Genomic DNA, 21,606 nt, shown 5'->3' with positions numbered 1-21,606 from the left:
AGCGCAGTACGGTCTGGGGGCAGCATTAAGTTGTGACGCACTCGGATGGAAACATGCCGTTGGGAGACGCTCGGTCGCTGCTTCCCGCGCTGTGGGGCTGCTCTGTGAAGGGTCTGCTGTCCTGGGGGTGATAGTTGCCTGGCTTAAATATTTTGAAAGAGGCTGATGCAGCTTACAATGTTACTGAGTCAAAAATGTGGGGCCGGGATGGGTAGCTGTCACCTGCTGCCACCCATGACTGCAGCAGGGTGGAAGGTGATGCACAGGACATTGTCCCCGTGACAGCCCCTTCTACGGGAAAAAAAGGCTGTCCCCAAGTCAGTCTGCTCTGTGTGCACACAGGAACCCCTCTGCAGCAGAGGGGAGGAAGGGAGGAACATGATGGTGAACGCAGTAGGGCTGGTATGTGCCAGGTGATGAGTTGTTCTTGAGCATGGGTTGTGCATGCTGTGGAGGTGCAGGAGGTGCTGGGGGGAAGACGACGGGGGACCTGCCAAAATTAATTAGGGACTCAATATAGGTACAGTTCTGTCTGACATACGGGCCTGATCTGACCCGGATCAGTGCAGCTGGACGTCTGTGTGCCTGGGGGACCTCACAGAGCTTTGTGGCTGGGCGTAGCAAAGAGATTTTGCTAAGATAAAGCTGGGGACAGCCAGCAATTGAGCTTTCATATTTAAATGCTGTCAGTCAGAGAGAGAGGTAGAATGACTGCAGGGAGGGTGCTTGGTGGCTGTGAAGTCTGTCTTGAATGTCATGAAACCATGGCTGGTCACAGGGCTGACAAAGAGGAAGGGGAGCCTTGATAGGCACCTTGCTGCATGGAGAGCTGAACACTGTGTTTAGCAGAGGAACTAGCAGACTGGAAAGGGGATGTATCCATAAGAGTTACGATGCATAAAAGAAGCACTCCAGAAAGGGTTAAAACCCTCATCTGGATGCTGAAATTCCTGCCTCAACCTTCATCTGTTGCTTGAGTGCTGGGCTACAGCCCTCAGTTCAGTCCCATGCCAAAGCTGTGTTCAGGCCAGCTTGTTGCTCAGCTCCACAGACCGTCGCTGGGTCTTGCCTCTGGTCTGATCTGAGCTGAGGAGCTGAAAGGGGGGTGTCTTCTCCCTGCCCTGCTTATGTAGGCTGTCCCCAGCATGGCTGGGCTAGAACATCAGAGCCACCTGCCTCTTGCCAGTGCAGCCCCTCAACTGTCCTTGAGACATTCAGTAGAACAGGACACACGGACAGCCTCTCAGCCTGCTTTTGGGAGGGAAAGCACCAAAGAAAGATGTTGATTCAGTTAGAAATCCCACTGGGACATTACATTCCTGGGTCTCTTTAGCGTTGCGCATGTCTAGGGCAGAGCTGGCTGATTGGCCTGGCGTGCTGCAACAGTGAGCTCATAACCCAGCGATGGCAAAAAACCCCAGCCGTGCTTGGGGTCATCATCCATAGTGGCATGTGGCCAGTGCCCAGCTTTCTCTTGGGTAGTACTTGCAAGCTCAGAGATGCCAAAGAGTTACTGTACGTTCAGCCCAGGGGAAATGAACCCACAGAGCAAAGAGAGTCTAGAGAGAGGCACCTGCTGAGCCATCGATGAATCTGGTGTCTGTGGTCTCTGCTGACGTGCTTGTGAGTTGGGCTTCAGGAACCTGCGTCACCTGCGCTTCTCCAGCAGAAGCGATCTATGCACCAGAGTTTTGTGGACTGACAGACAGTGGCTCTGCTACAGGACCAGAACAGCAGGGTGGGCTTTGTGGCTGCAATGCATCTCCTCAGCTAGGACTTAGGCTGAGTCCACCAGCCTTGTACCTGAGATTGGTTTTGGTTGGGGCTGGTGTTTAGCCAAGCAGAATTTTGGCAGGTTATAAGTGTAGATGTAAAGCTTTGTGTTGCCTTCTTAATAGCACAGTTTTCCTGTTTGCCTCTCACTGTCCCCTTGCACAGGAGTGTTGAGCAGCCCCTGCTTCCTGTCTCTGAGGTGGTACTTGGCCGCCCCTGCTGGTAATGGGCTTGGTGGGATGCTCTCGGGGCTTGTAGCAGGGCAGCTGGAGCCTTTTGAAGCCATAAGGCAGTTCGGCCTTTGAAGTATTCAGCTAGAGTCCCAGGGCCCAGGTTTTTGTAACATAGTATTCTGCCAGGCTGTTATCCAGCACTGTGCCATCCCAAATTACTCCTCAAGCATCTTCTTCTATTGGCTCGTTCACTCATCATTTAGCAGCAATCTTTCTGCAAGCCTTGCACAGGGCTGGGGTCCTCTCCAGCCCTCCAAAATCCCTGCTCAGCTGACTCACATCTCCCTTCCTTGGGGCAGGGAGCTGACCCTTCTATGTATCACCAGGGAGCCAGATGGAAGCCAAGGCTTGTGTGCCATTCTGCCCGCTCTTTCTGAGGTGGTTTTCTGCTGTTTCCAGTGCCCACTACTCTGTGCCATTAATTTTAGTCTCCTTTTTGTGCCTGTTCATTCTCATTATTTTTCAGCTGCATCCCTGGCAGTTAGATCCCTTCCCTTCTGTTTCCCATAGTGACTCCTTATCATCTACATTGCTCTGAGATCCTGCTTATCCCCCTGCTCTGCTCCCAGATTATGTTCTGCATGGCTTTGGATTTCTTTTTTCCTCCCAGATTCTTCTCTAAGTATCTGCTCCTCTGGCTGCCTTGCTGCCAGCCCACTGGTCGGTACCTCCTGCTCACAAGTTAGCATCCTGCCCCTCTGGCACTGGGAGTGCATGAAGGGGATCAAATCTTCTCTCAGGCTCTGGGGCCATTACCTCTTTATAGGTCTCCTGTCTTCCCAGGAGAGAACTGAACCCTACTTTCTACCTGCTAGACTGAGACGATCCTTTCCTCCTCTGAGAAACAAGCTGGTGCTATGCCAGCATTTCCCAATGGGAAAGTGTGGAAGGAGCTGGGTTCCTGCTCCAGCCTGGCTGCTGCACCTCTTGGGAGTGATGGATGTCCCTGCCCCAGACACCGCTGGGGACTGTCTGCTGGCCAGCGTTCCCGGGCCCCTGCACACCTCCAGCTGTACTTTCTCAGCCACCAGCAAGATTTCTCAGCAGCAGTCTCCGGCCCAGTGATGGATGTTGACAGCTGCATGAACGGCCTGTGCAAGACTCGATTATTTCCCTTCAAGGATGATGCCTTCCAGATCTTGCTTTGAAGCCCTCTGTGAGCACTGTATTGAAACCCTCTCTGGAGCCTCCCTGACTGCAGAACCGTGCTGAGCACTGCTGGCTTGCACCCAGCTCAAACTGGACAAACACTTGGGAGTGGGGCCCTGCAGTATCCTGCTGCAGGCAGGCTTAGCTTGTTCCTGTGCAGAAATACAGGCAGCTGACCCTGCCTTTCTCAGATGGGTGTTGTTTGCATCTCCAAGGAGGGAGAAGTGTTTGGAAGTGCTGGGGAAGGGGTAGAGACAGGCCACAGCCACTCCAAGCTCCTGTCTTGTCCAGCCAAGAGGACAAGGTTCTCTGAGGGCCTCATGAAGGACAGCATGCTAGGCTCTCTGCCAGTGCAGGGCCAGCAGTGCTGAAGTCTCTCACAAAGTGTGCTCCTGTAGGAGCAGTGCATTGCCAGGGAATGCTGGATGCTGCCATGAGCTGGTCTCTGCCAGTCCAGGGTGGGTGACTGACTGCAGTGAAGTTGTTGGCTGTGGTCTCTTGTGGCATGGAGCTTCTGGAGGCCCTGGAGCTTCTGGAGGCCCTGGAGCAGGCTGAGGTTCCACTGAGCAGGGTGAAGACATGCACCAATGAAGTCTGTCCCCAAAGCTTGCTCTCCTTGGGCTCAGGCCTCCTGAAAGTTGTCATTTTTACCAGCCTGGAACACCTTGGAATAGGGAGAAACAGATCTCCCAAGCACTTGGAAATGTTAGGTATGCCTCACTATGCTGCTAACACTGTGGCACTGTCACAGGCAGGTAGAGACAAAGGGTAGGGGAGGGCAAAATGCCAGGCTGTCCCCAGCATTTCTTTGGGCTGGAGGGGTTTGCAGATCCCATGGTCCCCAGGACGAGTTGTCTGTAACCTTAAATAGAGGTCAACTGGCTAGCCTAGCCAGGACAGATCTGGACTGGAACAAACTAACATGGGGTTACCTTAACCTCCAGAGTCCCTGAGCCAGTCTGGTGTGCCTCCTCTGTTCCCCAGAGCAGACCCCCAGCCTGGCACCGCTGTCCTGCTGACCCCCACTCTTCTCTCTGCAGGCGCTGTACGGCTCCATCAAGAACGAGAAGCTGCAGTGGGCCATGTGAGTACCTCTGCAGGGGATGCTGCTGCATGGCACTGGGTGGGCAGGGAATCCACCTAGCCCCAGAGGCTGCACAAACCATGATGCCGCAAGGCAGCCACCCCTGTGAGGATGAGGAAAGGAGAGAGAGCTTGGGATAGGCTGGGCTGGGGTGCAGGCAATGGACCCCTGGCAACCCTCAGCACTGCCATGGAGCCCCTTCTCCAGCGTTCTGGGGAAAAGCCACCTGAGGTTGGCTTCTTGCAGCTTCGGCCTGGGTTTGTGCCTTGGTGGCTGTGCCCGGGTGGGAATAGACAGGCTCTGGAGGTGCTGTGGCTGTGCCAGGGCCCCACAGGGTGCCTGCACCCTCGCCCACAGCTGCCATCTCCGGCAGCAGGAGCGGCAGCGCCTGCGCTGCAGGGATTAATCAGCCCGCTGCTACCCAGCGCTGAGCGATGCACTCGACCGCTGCCATGGAGACGCCGGCAGATGCTGAGGGGTTTAATTAGCAGTGAGCGGCTGAGGGAGTGGGGAGGCAGCAGCTCTGGGCTCCCACATCTTCCTGCGGACGGGGGAGTGGCACCGGTGCAGCCTGCCCATAGTGAGGGCCTGTGACCCAGTGGGAGCAGGCTGCCTACATCCTGCCCACACCTGTTCCTGCCCTTGGATGGCACTGCCCAAGGCCTTCCCACCAGTCTCCCTGCATCCCTTTGCCTCTGGCTCTGGGCCCTGTAGTTTGGCTGCCACCCATAAAAAGTGGGGACCAGAGCCTGGGTCTCTTTTTGTAGGGGCAGTCCATTCTACACCCTCCTTCCTACCAACTGGAGACCTGTGAGCCTGTATGCCATGGGCTGGGGGGCTGTGGTAGTGCCAAGCCTTGGGTACTGCTCCTCCATCAGTCCTGGCTAGTCAGCCTGGCTGGCATCTGTTGCAGTCCTACCCAAAAAAAGGCTTCTCACTCCCTGGGGCAGGCAGGGATCCCACCCTGATTCAGCAGCAAAAGCCCAGTGCCTTGTCTTTCAAGGGACCACGCAGCACCTCAGCTGTCTAGAGAGACAGGGGCGCATGGGCATGGCTAGGTTTGGAATGCTCACCGTGCTGATGGAACACTGCGCATCCTGTCCTGCTCCTCCTGGCTTCCCTTTCAGAAGCCAGGCCTAAAAGTGGCACTGACCAGTGGGGAACTTTGTATTTGCTGTCCCCAGAAAGGTAACAAACTCTTTCCCCACCCAAATCTGATTGGCAGAGATGAAGAGGAGCTGAGAAAGTCCCTCTCAGAGCTGGCAGATCCCAACCCAAAGTCCATCAAGCGCATCAGCAGCGGCAGTAACCCCTTTCTGGACTTTTCCCAGGACGCCAGCATTGCCACTTACAAGCACGGGCTGTTAGTCCGCAAGATCCACGCCGATCCCGACTGCAAGAAAAGTGGGTGCCTGGGGAGCCCATGGGGGCACTTGGGGCAAGAGGGCACCAGTGAACTCCAGAACTGAATGGAAAGCAGGGTGGGAGTCACTATGTGATGTCCATCTGTAGCTTTATGCCAGCCTCCAGCATCAGTGTCCCATCTGTCTGGCTTGTGCCAGGCATAATTCAGCCCTTAGGCTGGGGAGCTGGAAAGCCTCTCCCTGCTCACAGCACTGGGAAGGGGGCAGGCAGGATGGTGGGGTGGGGTATCTGGGGGTTGCAACCCCGCCACAGGATTGTATGGATGAAGGGAAGTGTCCTGTGGTGTGATAGACAAGGCACACAGCGGGCTGCAGCTGGCTGGGCACTGCCGGGCACGTTCACCGTATTCCCCATAAAATCCCTCATAAGCCCTGGCCGTCTAATGCTGCCTAGAAGTGATTAGATGCAGCTGCCCTTCAAAGCCAGCATTACCTGGCAGGCAGCACTGCCTTGTCCCCATGCCCGAGCACGGAGGCAGTGGTGAAGCTGAGCACAAGCAGCGAGGCGGGAGCACAGGGGGAGCGCGGCCCAGCGCTGGCCCCGGGAGGCAGCGCGGCCCCCCTGCCAGCAGCACCATCTGCCAGCCACGTGGCCTGCACGGGCTCAGGTGCGCAGGGACAGTCCTGGCGTGCTGCCCGTCCCGGGGGTGGGCTGACGTGCGTCGTGGCAGGGCTGGCTGAGGGAGGGTCGGGGGAGAGGCTTATCCCCCCTCTCGATTCTGATGCTGATGTCTGAGCTGCTCTCTCCTCCCTGGCAGCACCCCGAGGGAAGCGCGGCTGGAAGCCCTTCCACGCCATCCTGAAGGGAATGATTCTCTACCTGCAGAAGGTAGGCAGCATGCCACCCACATCCGCACCAGGGACAGGGATTGTACCCAGTCCAGAGAGAGCAGTCTCCACAGCAGTCAGAGAGGACCTGCAGCACAGAGCATTGCAAAGCCTCACCTAAGCAGACTCAGCACCCTCTATGCCTGAGCTGTTGCCTGGGGACCTGGTGGCATCCCTGTTTCCAGGGTGCTTGGGTACAGCTTGAGCAGTGAAAGGCACTGCTAACTGAGAGCACTGCGTGCAGGGGGCTTGGCTGGGAGGAGAAGGGCACCAGGGTCTTTCCCCTGAGTGGAGGGTTGGGCTGCACATCCAGTTTCCTGCAGGCACACACAGAGGGAACTGGGGGCAGTGGGGAACAGTCCCCTGGGCTGTTGCCAAGCCAATGGGCCTGGATTGTGTAGTTTCTCTCCAGGGGTGTAGCACGAGCTGGAAGCAGAGTCCACAGCTGCCTGGTGAAGGGTGATCTCCAAGCCCTGCCACAGCCAGCACTAGTCTGCAGTTCCTGAAACCTCAGGGCTGACTCACGGTGGGGTGCATCCCTGAGCTGGCTCTGAAACATCCCATGATTTGCAGGAGGAGTATAAGCCTGGGAAGGCACTGGCAGAAGAGGAACTGAAGAATGCTATTAGCATCCACCATTCGCTTGCCACACGGGCATCTGACTACAGCAAGCGACCCAATGTCTTCTACCTCAGGACAGCTGACTGGAGGGTCTTCCTTTTCCAAGCACAGTGAGTCCTTCAGGATCCCTGGCTGGGCCCTATGCTGGAGCATAGGAGCTCCCCTGACTTGAGTCTAGGGTGGGATGGGGCTTAGGGCAACCTTGTTCTCTCCTGTCCTGGCCCTTTCTGGAAGGAGAGGGACCTGGTGTCAGTGCTGAGCTTTGCCCAGCTCCTCTTTTTCCTACCCTGATGGGCTCAGGTTGGCTGTGGGTAGAATCCCAGGTGCCATGGTTGGCCAGGGTCAGGCCTGGGGGACTCAGACCTCGTCTGTGGAGCAGATCCCTCTGTCTTTGACAAAGATAGGCCAAAATACACACAGGCTTTTTCCTCAGGAACCCCGAACAGATGCACTCGTGGATCACGCGCATCAACGTGGTGGCAGCCATGTTCTCTGCGCCCCCCTTCCCCGCAGCCATCGGCTCCCAGAAGAAGTTCAGCCGCCCTCTGCTGCCCAGCTCCTGCACCAGGCTGTCTCAGGTGGGCCACACTGGGGGGGCAGTGGTGAGCCTGGGACAGAGCTCCAGATCTGCCAGTGGCACACTTCCCTGCGGGGGAATCTGTGTGGTGCCATGCACCCAGCTGCCTACCCAGTGAGGTGAAGGGCCAAGGGGGAGACAGAGAAAAGGGGTACTGAGACTGGGGGCAGACAGTGAGTTCCTTGCAGTGGGGCTGTAGGTGATAGTCAGACCGTGGAAGAGAAAGTGGTCGCACATCACGGCTTGCAAGGTCCTGTCAGGGACCTTGAAAGGCAACTGACTGGGGGGATTAGCTGGCACTCGTGCATACCAGGGCAGTTATTCATAGAGCAGAATGGATTTAAAAAAAACCACCAGCCTAGTTTCAGAGGGATTAAATTCTGCTTTAAGACTGCAGTCAGCCCCCCTATGAGGTGAGAGCAGATTGCCCCCAAGAGCCTGTGATTTTGCCTGTTTAAGAAAAAAAAAAAAAAAAAATCCAACCCAGCAGCAGAAGCTGAGATCCTGGCCACTCCTAGAAGGGGAAAAACCTGTTCTGTCCCTGGCCATCTCACACTACCAGGGGGACGGAGCAGGGCACTGACATGGTGCCACCTTTCCCCAGGAAGAGCAGGTGAAGAACCATGAGACCAAGTTCAAGACCATGTCAGCAGAGCTGCTGGAGCATCGTTCCTCCCTGCCTGAGAAGAAGGTGAAAGGCAAGGAGTATGAGGAGCTAAAGCAGAAGGAAGAGTACCTGGAATTTGAGGTAAGCTGGAAGATGTCCCCCTCTGCCCTCAGGCCCTCTGCCCCTACCTGTTTGGCCATCCTCAGTGATGGGACCAACCCATCCCATCAGCTGAATTACACTGCCACTGCCATGGTCTAGGACCATGAGCATTCCTCTGCCCCGGGATGCTGGCTGGGCTGGAGGGACCATGAGCATCCCCCCCTGCAGGGATGCTGGCCGTAGGACAGTAGCCAGCTTGCCAACCTCTCTCTCTGCTGCACTGTGCTCCTCAGAAATCCCGCTATGGCACCTATGCCATGCTGCTGCGGGCCAAGCTGAAGGCTGGCTCCGAGGACCTGGCAGCATTTGAGTCCACCCTCTTTGACACAGTGGGTGGGGAGGACGATGGCCTGAAAAAGTCCCGCTCCAGCCCCTCACTCAACGCAGAGCCCTCCAGCACGACCACCAAGGTGAAGCGCAACGTCTCAGAGCGCAGCGGCCGCCAGCCCCCTGGCCACCCCCAGAAGTCCTAAGTGTGGGGTCTCAGCTGCCTGCACTGCAGCTCTGTTCCTGTTCCCCTGGCACAGGGGTGGAGGCCGTGTGCCTGCCGAGACCCTGCATGTGTCCGTCTGTCTGCGGCACGAGCTGGAGGGGGTGACAGCCCTTCTGCAGCCGCCAGCACCAGCCATGCAGGGCCATGGCCCCTCCACCGGAGACAGTGGCAGAGCAGGACGGACCCCAGTCCTTGCCTGCAGGAGCTGCCTGGCCCCATCAGACTTGTTCCTGCCCCTCCTTGTCCTGCACTTGCTTGCAGGACCTACTCTTGCTGCCCTGGGGAGAGGGAGCAACTGAAACCTACCCGCTGGGCTCAATTCTTCAATGGCTTAAAAAAAAAAAAAAAAGACAAATGCCGCAAAACAAAGCCAGCGGCTGCTTCTCCAGCTCCATTGTGCCATGGGGGTAGATGGGAGGGGGCCAGCCCTAGACTGTCCCCTCTCTTAGGGCTGGTGGCTAGGGAAGCCAGGGCAACAGCACCTGGTCCCTTCCCTGCCACCTCAGTCACCTCTGCACCCTCCCTGCTTTCTTACAACTTTTGAACAGTTTTTGTGATACAGTTTTGCACTTTTTAGTACCAGATCAAGCTGACCACGAGGAAGGTTTTTTTTTTGGGGCTACTTTTGATGCTTTTTGGGAACTGTTTAAAAAAAAAACAAAACCACAAACCCAGCCATATCTTGTAGGCAGTGCATTCTGGGGGAAAGGGGTTTTTAAAAGGACTCAGGGGGCGATCCAGCTCCCCATGCCCCCGCCCTACAGCAAGCTGAGCGTGGGCTACTGTGTGTACTGCTGCTGCCTGCTCCCCAGCACCACTTCAGCACCAGCAACCCTTTGGGGAGACAGACCTGTGGCTGCCAGTTCCAAGGAGGCAGTCTTGAGATGGCAGCACCCATTGCTGCACGTTTGGCTGCATGGGAGGCTGATGCACCGGTGCTTCATGACCCCCATTTCCCACCACCCACTGCTGGCAGCTTGGACGGGCTCTGTTTGCAGCAGCCTGGGTGTGAGCATCCTACCCAGGGCATGGTGGGCAGCAGTGTGTAAGTACTTGCTGTGGAGTGGTAACCCCTGGAGCCAGGGTTGATGTGAGAGTGCCCCTGCCCTATGGGTCCAGTACAGGCTGGAGCCAGCTTTTCTTCCCATCTCTTTTCCAATGCATGACTGGGATCTCAGAGGCTACCAGCAAAGCCTGGTCTGTAGTGCTGCAGTCCTCATGCTGCGGCAGCACTGGTGCAGCTGTGTCCTCAGCAACAGGCTCCCTCCTTGCCAAGGTGAGGGGCAGGCTGGGGCAGCCCTCACCACTCCAAAGTGGGCTGAAGGATGCTTGTCTAGAGCAAGGTGCAAGTGATGGAGCACAGCTGCAGGATTGTCCAAAAAGGGGTCCAGGCACAGTGAAGGGCTGTGACCAGGGGCTGGCACACACGCAGTTCTCAGCCGCCTGGGACCTGCCTGGTTTCAGCACTGACTTTGCGAATGTGTCAAAACTTTTTATTCTGCTCTTTTGAGTCTATTGCAAAAAAAAAAAAAAAAAAAAAAAAAAAAACCAAAAAAAAAAAACAACCACCATTGCCCCAGGTGGCTTGGGGGGGTGGTGGGGAAAAAAAAAAACCTTTGTACAGCTTCTTCTCTCAGTTACTGAAGTAAAACTCGCTCTTCACTTCTTGGGTGCGATGTGTTTCTTCCCCACGGCTGGGGACAGCCCCAGCACTGAGGGATGCTGAGGAGGGGCTGGCAGCTGTCTCCTCACTGCCAGGCTTCAGACCCAGGCAGGGTTCAGGGGGGTTAGCACCCAGCTCACTGCTGGGGCTGGAGAGAGGGAGGGCAACGATTAATGGAACCTGTGTCCTTTTATTCAGAAGAAAAACCATTAAATAAGAGCAGAGACGGGCAGGAGCCAGCTGCGTCCCATCCCCCTGAGTCCAAGCAGCCAGATCCCTAGTCCAGAAGGCACTTGTGTGGGTAAGGCAGAGGGCAGTGCAGCTCCCTGTGTGGTCACAGGGGCTGCTGAATGGCTCCTCAGTGCACCTGTGGCTGCTGGCTGGGGGGCAGCTCACCCCCCGGCTTCAGGGCTAGTGTGGGCGCCTGCTCCTCCTCCACCGACTCACTGCCGTAGGCACTGTCTTCCTTCAGCTCTGCAAATCAATCCCCACATGCTCTTACTGATGGGGCAACAGGTGGGGCAGCAGCGACACTCCCTGCCCACCAGCCCCAGCCCTCCCTCTCTGTACCTGTGCTTTGCAGCTTCTCCAGTGCCTCGCTTTTGTGGAGCATCCTCACGGCATTGTGGAGCCCCATGGAGTCCAGTGCCTCCAGCAGTCCCCCCAGGCTGCCACCTGCCAGCTGTGGAGAGAGGGCACTGAGTAGGGCTGATGGCCAGACAGGCAGGGGGACAGAGGCACCCCAACCAGGCACTGACCTCGTAACTGCGCAGGAGGCTGACACTGGGCGAGGGCGTGTCCTTGTAGGTCTCCACGAGACTGCACAGCCCCAGGCGCTTGGCCAGCTCGATCCAGTCTGACCCACTGCAGTCTTGGTTCAGCAGCTGCTCCAGCCCCTGCAGTGCCTCACTGTCCAGTGAAAGGACCTTCCCTGTGTGAAAGAGATGCCCTCATCACAGGCTGCCCATCCTTGCTGCCGGGAGGGTGTTACCCTGCCTAAGTGTGGTGCTTCTGAGTTGGGGGGTGGGGGACAGAGGGGCTGCTCACCTGGCTGGGGGGCAGTGGGCAGTTCTGCCTTGGGCCCCTGCTGGGAGGCCTGCAGCAGGATCTCCCGCACCTGCAGACAGACATGGATGTCAATCTTCCAAAGCACTGCCCAGATCCCCCATTGCCTCCTCACGCCTTGGATCTCTGCAGGACACGGAGGAGCACAGGAGCATCTCCTGGAACTCTGCTCCATCCATCCCGTGGCCTGCACAGAAACTTTCCCAGTGAGTTTGTCCCGCTGTGCCACACACCTTCTGGCTCCGAGTCAGGTCCAGGGACGTGTGGCAGCGGCGCTGCCTGTGCCCTGCCTGCCAGTGCCCCTGTGTGGAGAGCTTGGAACCGGTGCTGTGCTCTGCAGCCAGGGCTGGCTCCCCCAGATCCATGGCCAGCTCCTGCTCCTCAGGGTCAGTGTCTGTGTCGCTACTGGCCTCTGACGAGGATAGGCTCATGGGCTCATCATTCTCACACAAAACATCTGCCCCTGTCGGGAAAGGTTGGCATGAGCCAGGCCCACGGGTCTGACCTTTTGCCTGGCACCACCCAGTACAGGCAGCCAGAGTTATGGTGAGGGAAAGAGGAAAGGCAGTGCCTTACCAGCTTTAAGGAGCAGTTTGGTGAGGGTGGGGGAGCCCAGGCCAGCAGCCAAGTGCAGGGGGGTGTTCCCAGCGAAAGTCCGGCTGTTGATGTCTGCTCCTAGCTAAGAAAGGTGTGAGACCATGAGGATGGGCTGCCTGGGCACTGCTCCTCCCACACCCCAAGGCCTCAGAGGAGCCCCCACTTCTGCCAGGAGCCTGTAGGAGGCTGTACCCCATCCCTGTCCCACAGCCACCACTACACCAGCCGCTCCATACCTTCTTCACCAGGTGGGTGGCCATGTTCAGGTTCTCCATCTCCACAGCCAGGTGCAGTGGGGTCCTCCCACTTTGCCTCTCCACTGCATTCACATCTGCTCCCGTCCTGACCAGCAGGTCCAGGCAAGCCAAACTCTTTGCCTTCACAGCCAAATGCACAGGCAGGAAGCCTGAAAGATCGGGATAGGTTCAGCAGCCTTCTGGCCAAGCCCATGATGGCACACTGGGGTTCTGCCCATCGCTCCTGAGCCACACTCACCATGGAAATCAGGCAGGCGGAGCAGATAAGGGGCAGCTGAGCCCAGGTGAGCCAGCAGCGTCCTCAGCATCTCTTCATCGCCAGCTGGGAGTGCCAGGTGCAGCAGGGAATTGCCATAGCGGTCCAGCAAGGTTGGGTCGGCGCGGGCTTGCAGCAGGAGCTGGACCACTTGGGGCTGCTTGGTGATGACTGCCAGATGCAGTGGCGTCTGCAGGACAGCAGCACATCCTCAGCAGCACTCACAAGAGGAGCCAAGTCCTGCCCCACCATTCTCTCCAGTAGCTGCAACTTGTTCAGATCTGCAGCCTCCCCTCAGGAGGAGCAGCTACAGGAGCCCCCGGGGTTGGAAAATAGGAGTGAGGGACTACGCCCAGGCAGAGGAGAACTGGCTGCTTTGAAAAACACATACCTGTTGCAGGTTATTGGAGATATTGATGATCTGCTGGCTGGGGATGCTAACAATGACATCGATCAGCTGCTTGATCACAGCTGTCTGTTCATGGATAATAGCGAGGTGCAAAGGCCTGTACAGAGAGTGGGATGGTCCCTAGCTCAGCTCCATGCTTCTCCAGGTGCTCCTTGCTGCCCTCAAAGCCCCATAATGGCTCTGACAGACAAGACCACCATGCCCTCCCTTCCAACCCCTCGTGTGCTCACGTGTCTCCGTTCTCATCCTGTGACGCGGCCAGGTGCCTCTGGACTGCCAGCAGCATGCGGGGGTCGGCGGTGACCGAGTAGTCGAGCAGGGCATGGGCATTGCGACGGGCTAACGCCAGCATCCACAGCTGGCACAGCTGGGCTGGGGGGCAGAGCAAGATGTCACCTCCAGGGCAGCAGCCCCATCCACCCTTCTATATCCAGTAGGTATGGAGAGCAGCACATAACCCCAAAAGGTCCCCGTCCATGCCTCCTCTCCTGCGCAATGTGCCCCAGCCCTCCCTCAAGCTCTGCTCCTCCTACCGTGCTTCTGCAGCTCCTTGCAGTACGTGCTCTCTTCTGCAGGTGCTTGCCTGTCGCTCCCAGGCCCTTCTGCCTCAGGGCCCTTCATCTGCACACCCCCCTGGTAGCCACCCACTGGGTGGGGGCCGGGCGAGTAGATGCTGTTGTAGGTCAGTCCAGAGGAGTATGGGAAGCTGAGGTTCCCACCTGTGGGGCAAGGCAGAGGATGGGTGAGCAGAGGGAGTCCCCAGACCAGACCTCAGCCATCTGAGAGAGGAGGAGGAAGAGGCATCGCCACTCACCTCCTCCAGAGCCAAAGCCCCCGGCCCCCCCGCCGGCCCCCCCCATATGCGAGCCACCGCCAAAGTGCTGAGGAAACTGAGGCAGGACTTTCTTGCGCTTCCTCTCCACTTCTTCCTTATCTGTGGGGAGAGAGAGGCAGCAGGGTGAGAGGCAGCCCCAGCAGCAGGGGGCATGCCAGCCTGCCTGGGTGGTGCTCACCTTCCACCACTGGGTAGTAGGTGAACTGCTTGGAGTCACTCACATCGCCTCCCCGCTTCCGCTTCAGCTGCAGGAAGACGGTGACAGGACGGTCGATCTTGGGCTTGTGGTAGGGAGGTGTGCGGAAGACAATGGCATACTGTGGGCAGGACATGATGGACATGAGGTTCTGCTCATCCCTGAAGCTGGGGACAGGGCTGCCTCACCCCACAAGGCAGTCATCTGCCTTGAAGCAGAGCAGGACTCTCCCCACCTCCCCTGTACCTGCTTGTGCACATCTGTAGGAGAAAAGTCCCCAAATGCCTGCCAGCCGTTCTCATCATCCTCGTAGAAACGCACCTCAATGTCATCTGGGAAGAGAAGAGGCACTGGCACCGCCTGTCTCCTTGCTCCAAACAGGCTCCAAAGACAAAGACTCCTGACCACCCAGGGGCCTTGGACCTCTCCTGCTACAGCCCCTCCAGAAGGTGAGAATGGCTTTACCTTTCTGAACTTTATCACACAGCAAGTAGACTTCGTCTCCTCCCCGCACGGAGCCTGCTGTCTTATCCATCCGTGAGATCTTTAGGTTGGAAGCTCCGGGGGACTCTGCAGATCAAGAGGTTTTGGGAGTCTCTGTGCAGAAGTCCTTACCTTCTCCTGCCCCATCACCTTCCTGGACTGGCCCCACACTCACTGCTGTCATGGATGGGGTCTGAGATGACAGGCTGGAGAGCGAGTGTGAAGTTGCCACTGCTGTCACGGAGGTAGGCGGTGAAGCGCAACCGCACAATGCTCAGGTCCATCACCTTCTTCAGCTCCTTCGCCTCCAGCTCAATCTCACGCAGCTCCCCTTCTGCCAGAGCAGGGGGACAAACTGTCAAGGCTGTATGGGGGGACAGTGCTCCAGGTCCCCTTCCTACCCACCCCAGCCCCATGCTAAGCCCAGCCCCCAGCTGTCAGCCCACGGTGCCGAGGCCCACTGAGTTCCCAGGTTGCCCTCACCCGTCAGCAGGCGGCTCCTGTTGCGCATCTTCTGCTGCTTCAGCTTTTCCTTCATGATCTCCATCATATTCTTCTTGGTGACATGGAGCACACCCAGGTTGCTGAACCTGGAGAAGAGGGAAGAGGGAACCTTCTGGGATCTGGAAGCATCAAGGCCAGCAGCAACAAGCCCAAAGGGGCACATACTCCTGCAGCTGGGAAGGTCCTGAGCACAGAGCGGTGCCGCTCGGGCAGCAAGGAATCAGTGTGTGTGTGTGGTAGAAGAGAAGCAACTGCAGAGGAGAGAAAAGGAGCCCCAGAAACTCTGGGTCCCCACAGGTGACAAGTCCAGAGGGCTGTCAAAGACGAGACCAAGAGGACTGAAGGCCAGAGGGATGCAAATGGTACTGAGCTGAGCCAGAGATGGATATGTAAGAGCAACTGCAGCAGTGGCAGAATAACCCTGTGACTCAGGCTGACTTCAAAAGTCATCTGCAAAGCTGGGGAGCTGCAACCTCAAAAACAGAAGCTCAAAATGAGCTGCATATGTCAAAACCCAGAGACAGGCAAAATGCTCAGGGGACAGAGTTGTAACAATGAACTACACACAGCTGACCTCATCCAGCAAACCCAGCTCCAGGGCGCACTAACCCCTATCTTCTCCCCATCTCAAAAGCTGCAGGCAGCACCCACAGCCACCTCACAAAAGCAAGAGGCCACCCTGGGTCCTCCTTGCACATACTGAGCAGTCATGTCCTTGGGTCCCACGATCGTGACACAGTTGCCAGCCTCGTTGCACTGCTTGCCCACCAGGCTGTGGGCATGTACACGGGGAGGGTCACTGTGTGTCACCAGGTCTACCTCGATCCGGGCCATCCCTGTGTAGTTACAGATCTGCAGGGAAGCAGGAGATGGGGGTCAGGTACAATAAGCCAGGAGCCTGAAGGATTCTCTACAAATCCCTGTTATCCCTCCCCATGGCCACCACCCCTCCTGCTGCAGCTCTCCCATCCCTCCAGCATCAGGACACACACGAGAACTTATTATAAATTCCTGTCCTCCCTTCAAGGCTCCCTCCTGGTGCTCAAGCACTATTGGCTGAGGACACTGCTCCATGCCCTTCCCATGGCAGCGCTCACCTTGACAGTGGGATAGGTCTTGCGCCCCTTCTCGCTGGATGCTCCCGGCAGTCCCCCATGGGAAGGGCCCTCGCAGCCGTACCGAAATCGGAAGCCCCGCTGTGGAGGCAGAGAGCGGGTCAGCCAAGGGTGGCCAAAGTCTGATGCCATGAGAGCATGAGACAGTTACACATGTCTTTACCTGGGTGACATCCTTACCTGCTTTGGCTGCTCAATAATGACAAGGTAGGGACCTTCCACTGGAGAACAGAAAGGAGAGGTACGAATGAGAAACACAGGATAACCAAAGTGCATGTTCTCACCAAGGATGCTGGAGATACAGGGACAGCACTGAAGGTGATGTGACCCCTGTCTGTCCCATGGGGGTCCTCAGAGCCCTCAAACCCTGTGCTGTCACAGCCCAGCTGAAAACAGCAGTCAGAATAGCAGGAAGAGGAGGGGAGGGCCGGAGGATGCTCTGCCACTTGGAAAACAAGAGACCCCCAGGAGGTCACAGCCCAACCTGGCAGTCCCTGGTAGACTGAACAGTAGGGACAGATGGAAGAAGCCCCATCCTGGTGTCACGAGGCAGGGATTTCCAGCCAGCCCACAGTGGGACCAGTAAGGACAAAGCCTGTGGTGCTTCTGGCAACTAAAAGGCGTGAGTCAACCTGCTTGGAAACTCCACTGCAGCTGGGGATCCCTGGAAGGGTACAGCCAGAGGGGCCCTTACCTGTCTCCATCAAGGGCTCCTTCTGCTCCATCATGTGGGAGCCAAAACTGAAGTCATCATAGTCAATCCCATCCAGGCACTAGGTGGGAGGGAGGGAAGGTGAATGTGATGAGTGTGTTGGGGCTGGAATCCCCCAGCTACCCTGGGGGGGTGATGTCAGTCTGGCACAAAACCCCATTCGGGCAGGCAGAGATCCCTGTTCCTCCCCGGGAAGAGAGGCGGGCAGGTGCAGACCCCTCAGTGCCCACCCCTGGAGGCTGACACAGACCCTCCCGCCTCCCACCCAGGAAGCAGGCTCGGACCCCCACCTCCCACCCCACCCGTGGGGTCGGGCACTGCCCCCTGCGCAGCTCGGGGGCCGGGACCAGGCAGCGACACCCCCCGGGTCGATCCGATCCGATCCGTGCCGCACTCACGGGTTGGAACTGCTCGTCCATGTCGGCGCGGGGCCGGCCGCCGGCCTGCGGGGAGAGGGGGGGGTGTTGAGCGGGGAGCGGGGCTGCAGGAAGGCACCGCCGCTCCGGAAAGTCCCTAGAAACCCCGCCGAGCCGGGAAATGACGGGACCGCGCGTCACCGCCCCGCCCCGCCCGCCGCGGCCGGGACACGGCTCGGCCCGGCCGGGGGCACGGCACCGGGGCCACGGAACGCGAGGGTCGGCCCGGCACGGCTCGGAGCGGGGCTCCGCTCGGCCCGGCCGCTCCTGCGCCCGCCGGCGGCCGCTCGGGGCAGCAGGACGGGCTGTCCCCTCCTCGCCTGGGAATTTTGGACTCGGAGCCCGGGGCGGGCTGGAAATCCCGGAGCACTCCCGCCCGCCTCCCCCGGGCGTTCTCGCGCGGGCGCTGCCTGGCAGCTCCGGGGAGCCAGATGTGCCGTATTTTCCCCTCGGGAGTACGGAGAGATTTGCCCCACACCGTCCCCGGCCGCCTGTCCCGCTACGGGTGCCAGTCCCCGCTGCGCTGCCATGAGCCCTTGCCTAGCAAGACCTGCAGTGCAGCACGGCTGAAACCACCCGCCCGCGCCGTAAATCCCCGCAGAAACCCCTGGTTTCCCCAAGATCCCTACCCCACATCATCCCATCCTGCACAGAGATGTGTCTCCCGCACCAGGATGTCGCCTCCAAGCCCCTATGGACTCAAACAGGAGTCCCCCCAAAGTGCTGTCCCCAAGCCCACTGGCTCCCCCCTGGACGAAGGAATCTCTCCAGGACGCTGCAGAGTCAGCAGCCCCTTGCAGGCACCCAAAGGGGTGCTTTCCCTCTCCCGAATTTCAACTTACACAGCAGCCCCTGCATCCTTCCCGCGGAGGTGGCCAGAGAGAGGCATTCGCTATCCGTGTTCCCATTGCCTCCTTCCCACTGGCTTCAAAGTGGAAGGGGCAGCCGCAGAGCTCCCTGTGGGAGCATCTCCCACCACCCCAGCATTCAGCACTGGATGCTTCCCGCCGACCCCAGCAAGGCACTGCCAGCAGCAGGGGCCCACGATGCTCACACCCTCCTACTCACCGGGGAGGAAGAGGTTGGTCTCAGCAACCCGTTCAGCCCCAGCATGGTCACAGGGACTGCCAGTACCACAGACAGGAGTTCCGCTGGGGTCAAGGTCTGCCTGACCACAGAAAAACACCGGCGACTTCTAGCAAAGGGGCAGGATCAGGGGACAGCCTACAGGCACGCTCTGCATTTCTTCTCACTAACCAATGAAAAGAAAAAAAAAAATCCCATATCTGACTCCACAATGCCCTCATACTATGAATTTCTGAATCAGTGGTTGCTGCAGGTCCCACTCAGGGGATTTTGAGTGTGTGGGAGAAGTGGGGAAGGAAGGGGATTGTTCAATCCGTGCGTGACTCATATTCTTCAGAAGCTGAACAGAGCCTTTTCAAGGAGATTTTTCAGCTACTCAAGTCTTCCAAAGGGACTGTCCTGTGACCTCAAGCCTGAGGTTTTTCCCGGTTGGCCTGCCACCTAAGCATGGAGGCAACTGTGCAGCCTGAGACGTGGGGTCTGTGGGACCTGCAAGTGCAGGGGAGGGTGCAAGGAGAAGGCAGAGATCCAGCACTGCAAAATGAGGTGGGGACCTTCCTCCTGTCATTCTGCAGGGGCTTCCGAAGGCCTAGGAACATGGATACAACCCCCTGCTGGTCAGTGGGAAGCAGCACAGACTGCCTGCTTTTGGGATCCCATTGATCATTTCACCTGGTGGAATTCACCTGAGCATTCAGCCTGCTACCAGCCAGCCACCCCATCTGCTGGGCACAGATCTTCCAGAGAGGCGAACAAAGGGACGAACAACCTTCCTCAGTGTGCTGGGAACAGCCACCTACCCTACCCACTGAGCCTGGTGGGAGAGCCCAGGCCTGAAGCTGCTGGATGACAACAGACTGTGCCCCTTGAACAGCACAACTCCCTTCTCTGGTGGCATCAGCTCACTCACTGCTGCCCAGGACACTTCCACTTGTTGCAGCAAACAGCACAGCTAAAGAATGTCATGGTCTTGTACCTGTGTCTTCCCATCCCATACAGCTCTGGCTCTCTCTGGAGGTTGCCAGCCATATCCCTGCATCCTTGTGCAGTGTGTGCTGGAGGAAGCCCACCTTACTTGCTGAGCAGAGATGGTATCACCACCTGCTTCCTTGTTCCTGGAAAAGCAACCTCAGGCAACCTCAGACCTGCTCTCAAGGTGAAGTCCTGCCTCCTGTGCCAAGCAGCATGCCTTTCTGGCCTCCAGGACTTGGGGCTTCCCCTAGGAGTGTAGCATATGCAGCTTTTTTCCCCCATACATACCAGAAGGGAACATATCTCTCCTTCCTCCATCAGTAGCATCCCCTACTTTGTCTTCCCAACACATCTGCCCTGGATCATAGGCTTGAACTGCAGACCCCATTCACTTGGCTAATTCTCCCCATCTTCACACATTCCTAGGGTTCAGGAAGGATTCTCTGGGCATTGCTGAGAATGGGGGAAAAGAGCAGCATCCAGCTGCAAGGCAGTGCCCAGAGCAGCATCAGCTCCCTGCCCTGAAGCGCAGCACTGCCACAGCACCCTTGCCAGATGGCACAGCCTCCCTGTGCCAGCCACAGTGCTTCAGTTAAGGGCCAGCCTTTGGCAAACAGTGCAAGTTAAACCCAATCTTTTTATGCCTGCAGCTCCTTGAACGTGACCTAGTAATGCAGGTGCTATTTTCTTTCCTCCCATGACAGTCGGCTGACTTGCAGAGCTGATGCCCTGCAGGCAGGAGGGAAACACACGTCAGCCTATCTGAGGCAGGAGTGTTTAGTAGCCATGGGAAAGGGTGCTCCAGAAATGCAGGAGGCAGCACAAGCATAGCCCTGCTCTGAACTGCGCTGGTGTACAGCTGACACGTTCCAGCCACTCAGCTGGCTGCTCCTTTAACACACTCTTCCCTTCGCATTTGATTTCCCTTGGGTCTGCTAACACCTGCAAACAATAGCCCTAAATATTTGGCCTTGCTCTCTGCACAACTCCTGTGCTCTGCTCCATCCCTGGAGTCCCAACAGCTACTGGCAAGAGGCTGCTAAGTCTCTCTCTTATTGTGTTCACAGTGACTTTGCTCTGAGACCCTTCCTGGAACCCAAGTCCTTGACCAGCAAGCATGGCAGAGAGAAATCCCCTCTCCCTGAAAGCTTTCTAAGCCTTCTCCTCCTGACAGCCTGCCTCTGGCCCCTGAAGCCATTTGTGTATCTCTGCATAAAATGCCTTTACTCCCATTGTGGCTATCAAGTTGGTTTTGGCAAACCCCAACCACCCACTGGATCTTCTGGTTTTCTCCTCTAAGGGCCTGTAAATCAGCTCCTCTGCTGCTATGAACTATTAATCTAGCTGTATGCCCTTAGAGACCCCCTGCCAGCGTCAGCCCGGCGTTCGCTGTCTTTCACTCTCTCCAGTTTCCACTCTGCCCACAGTACCACTACCGTGTTGGTGCTCACGGCTCCATTGGGGCTATAGCTTGCCGAGCCTGCGGGCACGGATCTGATTCCCCTCGGAGCGGGCAGCAGGCCACCCCTGCTCCAGCGCAGGAGGGCTCAGGACGCAAGAGGGAGAGCTGCAGGATGGGGCAGAACAGAAAATAGGGAACTTCCCCACCGGCAGGGAAAAGGGTGTAACGGCCAGCGCTGGGACTTGCGGTCTCCTCTCCCCTCCGAGAGAGCAACTGTCTCTCCAACCTGGATCTTCCCAACACACCCCACCCCAGCTGGCCGCATGGCCGGCCAGAAGCAACCAGGGACCGGCTGGAGTGGGAGAGAGCCCAGAACCCTTCCGCTGGGACGGGCAGCCCAAGCACAGGAATTTTAAACCTCGGGACCGCTCAACTCCCTTTCCCTGGGAACCGTTCTCCCGCTGGCGCGGGTAGCCCTGCCCGCCGCTGCTCGGACGGGTCCCCCCGGCAGCCCCAGGACCCACACCCCGGCCCGGCCGCTTACCTTCATCCCAGCCGCAGGCCGGCCGCTGCGCCCCGGCCGCGGTACCGGGAAAGTCCCGACCCGACTCCGCCTCCCGGGGCTTCCCGGACCCGGCTCCGCCCGGCGGAGACAGCGGGAGGGCGGGCCGGGGGACCCCCAAGGGG

At 58.0% G+C, this 21,606-nt stretch overlaps 2 protein-coding genes across 3 annotated transcripts in view; one reads left to right on the top strand and one right to left on the bottom strand.

Annotated features, from left to right (window-relative positions):
- The window catches only part of PSD (pleckstrin and Sec7 domain containing), a 35,660-nt gene extending 25,047 nt beyond the window's left edge, over positions 1-10,613 (top strand). Inside the window, exons 10-16 of the mRNA XM_059851469.1 lie at positions 4,196-4,239; positions 5,465-5,643; positions 6,422-6,492; positions 7,065-7,222; positions 7,546-7,690; positions 8,294-8,437; positions 8,692-10,613. Of these exons, the coding sequence (XP_059707452.1) occupies positions 4,196-4,239; positions 5,465-5,643; positions 6,422-6,492; positions 7,065-7,222; positions 7,546-7,690; positions 8,294-8,437; positions 8,692-8,931 (981 nt within the window). The 3' untranslated portion in view covers positions 8,932-10,613. The remainder of the gene's footprint in view (positions 1-4,195; positions 4,240-5,464; positions 5,644-6,421; positions 6,493-7,064; positions 7,223-7,545; positions 7,691-8,293; positions 8,438-8,691) is intronic.
- A 171-nt stretch (positions 10,614-10,784) lies between these two features.
- NFKB2 (nuclear factor kappa B subunit 2) lies at positions 10,785-21,572 on the bottom strand. Of its 2 annotated transcripts, none has more exons than XM_059851452.1 (24): positions 21,464-21,572; positions 18,528-18,711; positions 17,334-17,486; positions 17,026-17,104; positions 16,512-16,552; positions 16,314-16,412; positions 15,917-16,068; positions 15,196-15,302; positions 14,888-15,046; positions 14,695-14,799; positions 14,476-14,561; positions 14,212-14,350; positions 14,013-14,132; positions 13,732-13,917; positions 13,429-13,570; positions 13,181-13,295; positions 12,772-12,979; positions 12,513-12,682; positions 12,256-12,358; positions 11,913-12,142; positions 11,662-11,731; positions 11,373-11,545; positions 11,185-11,296; positions 10,785-11,088 (listed from the first exon to the last, which is right to left on the bottom strand). In XM_059851452.1, the coding sequence occupies exons 2-24, from the start codon at positions 18,570-18,572 to the stop codon at positions 10,973-10,975; spliced, it is 2,910 nt and encodes a 969-aa protein (XP_059707435.1). In that variant the 5' UTR covers positions 18,573-18,711; positions 21,464-21,572; the 3' UTR covers positions 10,785-10,972. The 2 variants fall into 2 exon arrangements, with proteins under 2 accessions (XP_059707435.1, XP_059707436.1); XM_059851453.1 differs by having other exon boundaries at positions 17,442-17,486; positions 21,464-21,571.
- Between the last annotated feature and the right edge of the window lie 34 nt (positions 21,573-21,606).

This window comes from Haemorhous mexicanus, chromosome 7, assembly GCF_027477595.1.
Source record: "Haemorhous mexicanus isolate bHaeMex1 chromosome 7, bHaeMex1.pri, whole genome shotgun sequence".
In the NCBI taxonomy this organism is placed as follows: domain Eukaryota; kingdom Metazoa; phylum Chordata; class Aves; order Passeriformes; family Fringillidae; genus Haemorhous; species Haemorhous mexicanus.
This window is presented reverse-complemented; position numbering and strand designations above follow the sequence as displayed.